This window comes from Mytilus californianus, unplaced genomic scaffold, assembly GCF_021869535.1.
Source record: "Mytilus californianus isolate M0D057914Y unplaced genomic scaffold, xbMytCali1.0.p SCAF_9, whole genome shotgun sequence".
Taxonomy (NCBI): Eukaryota; Metazoa; Mollusca; class Bivalvia; order Mytilida; family Mytilidae; genus Mytilus; species Mytilus californianus.
Genome location: NW_026262745.1, coordinates 95,787,621 through 95,795,803, shown reverse-complemented (window position 1 = coordinate 95,795,803; position 8,183 = coordinate 95,787,621). Strand labels below are relative to the sequence as shown.

Here is an 8,183-nt window from a genome sequence, read left to right as displayed (position 1 = left end):
AAAACCAGATTAATCCTCCATTTTCTACATAAGAAAATGCCTGTACCACGTCAGAAATATGACAGTTGTTATCCATTCGTTTGATGTGTTTGAGATTTTGATTTTGCCATTATATTAGGGACTTTCCGTTTTGAATTTTCCTCGGAGTTCAGTATTTTTGTGATTTTACTTTTTATCATATGTACAATTCTAAGTAGATAGAAATAGAACTGTTCATGCATTTTTTTTTAGTACATAGCTGAGTACTATCCATACTATTGAAGGCACTTTTGCCGTTAGTCATGAATAAGCTAACAGCAGCCCGTGAAGGACACAGACAAATCGTCACAAGTCTGATGGCAAACGCAGCAGACAAAGGAGTCCAGGAACTTGTAACGGTATTGGAAACTCTAGAAAAGAAAATGAAATTGCTTGAAGATTTAGACGAAAATATTCTAACCGAAACAGCTGTCGAACAAATTGAACAGGAAATTAGTGATGCTGAACAATATAAATTAAAAATAAAATTCGCAATTCAAAAATACAAGAACATTATATCGATCCAAGGAGTCAATGAACCAAAACATGTCATGAAAATGGTGAGTATTAATATTTATATATGAACGATCTGATCAGTCAAGTCCTTTACGTCTGAATTTTTCAATTTGTTTTTATGAAGTACTCTTACATCACTATTCTTTGTTATGAGGACACTTTAGAACCAATATACATGGCTGACCAAACGAAGTTCAGTATGCGCCTAACCAAGTGAAGAGCCCGTAACTCCATGGTTGTCGGTGGTTGCTGCACGTCGTATTTCGTTTTGTTTATTGCTTTTGGCCATAAATCAGGCCGTTGGTTTTTCTTTTGCATTATAAATGGGGCACTAGCTACGAGATATTAAAGAACGTTTAAAGTATGATTTGTTTTTGTTTAATTGTTAATGAAAGTGAAATGATCAAATAATAATTCGCTTTTAGCAACCAGTTTGGTTCAATTTTTTTCAAAAAAGCTAAAAAATATAGATGATGAATTATTCCCTTGCAAGTGACTAATTCGACTTCAATGAATCCATATTCATGTGACCTTTAATTTAACCCCTTAGCTAGAGATGGGTTACGCATGAATTAGGCGTGTTAAGTTATTAAAAAGATGAGAATGTCAACATTAAAATTGAAACAAGGGCAATCCATTTGATTGACTGATTCGATCAACGAAAACTCATTCTTATACAGGTAATAACGATGATTAACATATATTTTAGCTCACCTGGCCTAAAAGGCCAAGTGACCTTTTCTCATCAATTGGCTTCCGTCATCCGTCGTCGTCCGTCGTCGTCGTCGTCGTTAACTTTTGCAACAAAAATCTTCTCTTCTGAAACTACTGGCCCAAATTTAACCAAACTTGGCCACAATCATCATCGGGGTTTTAATTTTAAAAAATGTGTCCGATGACCCCGCCTGCCAACCAAGATGGCTGACATGGCTTAAAATAGAACATAGGGGTAAAAAGCATGTTTTGTCTATTATTTTGAAAAGGGGACAAAAATGTTCAGAATGATGAGCTGTACTAATTGTCTATATACGTCAAAACTATCAGACGACTTTTTATAGGGGTTATTTCCCTTAAATGACAAATGTTACCATTTTTGATTATTTTTGCCAGTTATCTTGAAAACTATAATAGATAGAGAAAAACTTCAAATTTCAAAAATAATCAGCATGACAAGTTTAACAAATAAGTCTGCATGGCCAAAATCTTCAGTCTTCTCATTAGAGATTTAGCACTTTGATGACGATTTTTACCAAATTTTTGCGTTTTAGCCTTATATTTTAAAAATGATGATAGATAAATAGAAACTTAAATACGGAAAAAATGATCAGCAAGACATGATCTATAATTAAGACGATATGGAAAAAATCGTTCAACGACTCATTACTGGAACTTTTACCCTTTGATGACGATTTTTACAATTATTTTGCGTTTTGCCTTATATGTTCAGAATTATAATAGATAAATAGACACTTAAATCACAAAAAATGACCAACAAGGCAAGTTCTAATAACAAGTTTGCCGATATGGTTAGTAGACTGTCAATCTTTGAAGGATGGATTGCCCTTTAATTAGGATTTTTTAACCCTCTTTGGTGTTTTGAGCAAAAACTAAAGAAGAAAAAGGGACACTAAACAGAATATTTGATCAGGAATACAAGATCAACAAAACAGATTTTTGTCATAAATCCTGTTCTCGTCTACAATGTTGGAGAGTGTCCTTTGTTGAATATGCACATAGACCAAGGTGAGCGACACATGCTCTTTAGAGCCTCTAGTTAATCCATAATATGAAATCAAACAGACCTAGAAAAATCCAATTGCACGAGTTTGCTATTTATTTATATCTATATTTATGTTAATATTGGGTAATATGACCGTCGGCAGTCTTCGGAGTCACATAGACGGTTCGTTAGATGGCGTCTAGACTTTGATACACACGAAATGCTGATAAATATGTTTTATTATGTTATAAATCAAGTAGGAAAATTTGAGTCAAATCGGTGACCAGAATTTGACAGCTAATGCCCCTTTAAACATTTTGTCATGGAAGGAACTTTTATTGCTTACTTTACAGTATTTGTTTTCTCATTGTCAAAGTGACATCTATTTTTATACATTCACGTCCTTTTTTGTATGGCAAGTAGGTAATACATATTTGCAATTCCTACAGTACACAATACTTATGTGGTAATTTTTTAAAAATAACATCCATTTATAATGCAAAAGTTATGACATTATGGGTCTGTCAAATTTGTAGTAAGGACTTCTACCAGTTAAAAAGGAAAATCAATAAAATCAACTTGTACGTACAAACAAAAACATATTCAATGATAGCAAATGTCTTAAAAACTACAATTGGATTGTCACATCGACGATTTCCTAAAGTACATGTAGGTCTCATCAGACTCATTTTGTTGTTTGAACTCTTTATAATCACATATGAATTTGGTAAATCAATATGTTTTGGCTATCATGTACAAGCGGACCTGGCAATACTTATTACAATTGTCTGTTTCTGAAAATAGTTTATTAATTGCCTTTCAAGAAAGGATCTATAGGTTTTGGTATTTTTTAACAAGAGTTTCAGCTGACATAAAACTACATTTGCCATCCGATCATACTTAACTATCGATGTCAATTTAAAACGCAATGTTTATTTTTATTGCTTGAAAATAAATCAAACGGTAATACCAATTTCATATGTATCGTTTCCCCGACCAAAACCAGAATCTTTAAAGGTTCTACATTTTTAAATATTCTTTATGAGATAAAATCATACGTATATATGTATAAACAAAGCTAAATTAATTTAATCTAATGCTTTTGAAGAGAATAATCTGCTTGAGACATACACGTATTTTCTTGCTTTCTTGATTGTTTCTAAGAAAGACCATGCAGAAAGCTAACTGAAAAAAACGAAAATCCGTACGGCTTTAAGGCTTGTGAATCATGATGTCTCTTGGATTTCAAGTTTTGGTGTTTCAATTTTTCTAATAAAGATAATCCAGAAAAGGGCTTTCGACGCCTGAAATTAACCAAGTGTTATTTTCATTGACCACCACTTGGTCGATAGCAATGTTTATGAACTGTTTGTCGCCGATGGTATCATCAATTCAGATAATAGCTTTGGTACTGACATAATTCATAACAAACAATAATTATCCGTTGATAAATTATATGTCTGCTTGTTTTGGTCACACATTGTTGGCAATGTAATGGTTTTCTATGCGACTGTCATTCAAGTGAGAGGTTCAGATAGCTATTAACCAGGTTTGACCTACCATTTTATACATAAGGAAATGACTGTACCGAATCAGGAATATGACAGTTGTTATCCATTCGATTGATGAGTTTGAGCTTTTAATTCTTTTCATCTAATATTGGACTTTCCGTTTTTAATTTTTCTTGGAGTTCAGTATTTTTGTTATTATATTACTTTTAAAAAAAATTATATATAACCAAAAGTTAAAATTCTTTGAGGCAAAGTTGAACTTAGATAGAGTCGGCTATCTTTATGCCTTTTTTGTCTTATAGCTCATCATGCGTGTTGGTCTTATACATCCCTGAGTTCTAAATGTTTGGTTTTGAGCGTTCCTGATGAAGGAAAATCCAGAAAGGCACGCTATTAATTAATTCTAATGTTCATTTATTGGGTGTTTTATATATAACATGAAACAAATAGAAAGCTTTAAACAAGTTATTTTTGCATTTAATTAACAAATAGAAACACATTTAGATCATTGAAACATTAGATGCTAAAATAGAATACCGATTAACGCATACATCTTTTTTTTTAGTTAGAGAATAATTCAAATCGCTTTGCAGAGAGTAAAAATTTCATACAAAGCATAGCAGACGTGTCGCTGATGATGGCAAATATTTCACAGTTGAGAGCAGTAGTAGGCTTTGGAGACGCAAATCGATTTTATATTCACCTCCTTATACTTGTAATGCTATCGTTAGCATCACATATAATGTTTGTATTTTTCACTGTTATAAGATCGCATTTCCTTAAGAAACACCATATTGCCCTGAATCGAGCAAGTTCAGATATAGAAAAACATCAAACCAAAGACATCAACAATCAGCAAACCACTCAACAATCCACATCTTCAACAACGGCACAAAGTCCACAAGGTACACAAAGTTCGACAGATGATCAAAGTACGTCAGCTCAAAAAACTTCGCAAACTGGAAAAAGTCCGAAAGCCGATCAGGAAGAAGAGAAACAAGTTACATTTTGCTGCTGTTGTACCAAAAAGTATAGAGGAAACGAATACAGTAGCAGCGATCTTTGTCAGTGTCCACATTGCCACACCGATCGTTACTTGGGTTATATCTGTAATATTCTCGTTTTTATCACAATTTGTGCAAACATTGGCATCACTGGTATTGGACTTTCTTAAGATTACCTTGATTCATAATTAATGTTCGAAATAAAATGATGTGCCGGTTGATGTGACAAAAAGAAAAGGCTCTTTTAATTTCTACAGTTTGCATGAAATTGGAATACACATTTACATTTTAAGAATAATTTTGTTGAGTGCAACTTACATGCTCCGGTTTCGTTATGTTAATTATTCAACCTTGCTATATCTGTAAGATGCTTGTACCAAACATCTTGATAAACCTCATTAACGAAACCGACGTCGTACATAAGCTTCATAGGAAGAAAGAAAAGAAGTTATGAGTATAATTTAACTTAAACTGTTGCCTATATTTAACTTATATATAGATGATTTTCTTTCACTAATTAATTTTAAGTTTGGGGATTATGTTAAACGTATTTATACCACCGAAATGGAGAAGAAGGATACAACATATAGAGTTAAGTCTGCATCGTGTCTTGATTTTCATCTCGAAAAAGAGAATGAAGGTCTGTTGAAAACAAATATATCAGATTGGGTGTACTTTTACATCTCACCCCACTTTTTTAAAATTAATTTTGTATTTACATTGTGTCATAGATCAAATTTATTCGTTCAGTGTATGTTTACTTGTTATTGTTAATATGTCTTTTGATTCAGTTTAGCCATTTCAATTGATATTTTATAGTGTGTCTTTCTATGTTGTGATGTTACACTATTGTTTCAGGTTAGGGTGAAGGTTTGCGCCTGTTAAAACGTTAAACCCGCAGTATTTGTTTGCACCTATCCTAAGCCAGAAACCTGTTGTTCAATTGTTGTCGTTTGTTGATATTTTTCATGAGTGTTTTTTGTTTTTTTATATAGATTAGACTGTTGTTTTTTCTTACTTGAATGGTTTTACAATAGTCATTTTTGGGGCCCTTTATAGCTTGCTGTTTGGTGTGTGCCAAGGCTCCGTGTTGAAGGCCGTACTTTGACCTATAATGGTTTACTTTTACAAATTGTGACCTGAATGGAGAGTTGTCTCATTGGCACTCATACCACATCTTCTTATATCTATCTACTAACTATTTGATTACCTAGGAACGAACGCAGAAATGTGATCTTTAAAAGAAGGAGACACTGGATGAACTTGTTGAAAAGAGTAAATGCATTTGTCACAGAATCCATATAGTTATTTTGAAACTTTGCAATTCTTTGACAGATTCGTGAAATGATAAATAATTCACAAACTTCGGCAGACTATCTGTTCGATTGCGTGTCTTTCAAAAGCGTCAATAATTTTAGATTAGTTATGGAAGTATTTATTCATTTGTGTGTACAAGTATTTCCAATTTATAATTATTCATATACTGTGTACATATATCATATTTCGTTTGTTGTTTACACTGTTTTTAATTTTGCATTCAATAATTAGAATCATGAGAATTTTATTTTGTTTTTCTTGGCGACTAAATGTGATCTTTTCATCACTTTCATCTTCTTTGATTTGGAACATATAGTCTAATCGACAAACAAAGAGAAAAAACCCAAAACTAGTTACACAATGACCGAAACTGAAAGTATCCGAAGGAAACGAAACGAACAGGGTGCGAAGGCCTCATTTGACATTTCTTTCTACCTAACATTAAACATCTAACTTAGAAATATTCATCTTGAATCTTAATGCTGTAATGGAAAACTTACAAGTAATACTTAAGAAACCAGCATGCTACAACACGTTAACACAATTTGATCAAAACTATGTTTTTTATTGTTTAGTTCGTAATGATTTGAAACAAAATAAAAAAGACATCTAGAGGGTAACATACAGTTGAAACCATCAAATACACAGCGTAGACGACATGGGCGAATACCGACAAAACATTTTGTCATGAACTGTGTCTATTTCATAACAACTCTCATGTAAATATCAATTATTACTTCTTTAGTTTTGACTTTTTAAATGTAATGTGTATTTTGTCATAGAATAATAATTTAAAATTTAAACATGACAACACTTGAAATGTAATTTTATCCACAAATTGCACGAAGCACGTTCTGTTTAAAGAAAGTGTAAGATTTCCCAATCAGACACCAACCTCTGGAAAATTTTCTTAAAATAGATAGAGGTAATGTCAATTGCATCATTTTACATTATTCCCTTTATTCCGTTGATTGATAACATAGTAATTGCTCAACCGTTTACAAAATTTCATTCCTGGTATCTACGATGAGTTTATTTAAATGTATTACCTTGTATTGGTTATACATTGTCCATTTGTACATTTTAACATGTGTCGCCTCTAAAATGACATTTTCAAATTTTATGGAGACATACTATTAGTTTTATCTGCAAATATTTTAGTTCTTCTGAACTCACTCGTGATAATTTCTTTACATCGTTTTTTCAATAGATAAAAACGTAATACAATTATCAATAATTGGATTGAACTAATTTTGTTGTAATTTCGACAAAACATTTCACGAGATTGTTGTTTGCAAAGTCTACCTTATAAGTCTTACTAGGAATTGATTTATAATAAAATGGAAACCTTGGCATAGTCAAACTATTGACTATTTGTCAGTTTTAGACAAATCCAAATTACAGTACAGATACACTTATATATATAACATTATTACGGTCTGCTGTAGTAACAAAAGGAAATGAGGTAAAGACAAAAGAAAACAAAAACCAGAATTCGTCAAAAATCATAATTACATATAACGACATAAGTGTAGCTGATTACAAATAAGTATAATAAAAAAAACCAATAATACCATTTTTTATCAGGAAGTACGATACCTGTACAAGTATTGATTCCATCAATGAACTAAGTTATAGTTTACCTTTCGAAGCACCTGATTTTTGTTGTATTTGCAAATTTTTGTTTGTCTTTTGGTTGTTTTTTTCCGTTTTTTTGACATAAGTCTTTGAATATTGTCTTATCCGACGCTTACATGGATTTTATTTAAAAGTTTAAAATTTTCGTTAGGAATTAGTGCTTTTCCCTCAGTTTTTACCTTGATTTGTTTATTCTTGATGATGGACTTTGTGTAACTTCTTTTAATGTACCTTTATAAGGTTCACTGACTGGTCGAGATTAAAAAAAGAGGGATGGTTGATATAAAAATAATTCATACCCACGAACTCATCAAGTACCTGAACTAAATTATGAGCCTCGTCTGTGATGGTCTTAAGTAATATCATAAGGTTTCTTTTCATATGAAGACTTGAAGTTTTTTTTTATATAGATTAGACCGTTGGTTTTTCCCGTTTGAATGCTTTTACATTAGTAATTTT

General features: G+C 32.0%; 1 protein-coding gene across 1 annotated transcript; it reads left to right on the top strand.

Moving 5' to 3' along the window:
• The first annotated feature begins 237 nt into the window (after positions 1 to 237).
• Positions 238 to 6,333, top strand: LOC127714173 (uncharacterized). Its single transcript, XM_052220189.1, has 2 exons — positions 238 to 578; positions 4,331 to 6,333. Exons 1-2 carry the CDS (start codon positions 282 to 284, stop codon positions 4,937 to 4,939), a joined length of 906 nt encoding a protein of 301 aa, XP_052076149.1. The 5' UTR covers positions 238 to 281; the 3' UTR covers positions 4,940 to 6,333.
• Positions 6,334 to 8,183: the final 1,850 nt, after the last annotated feature.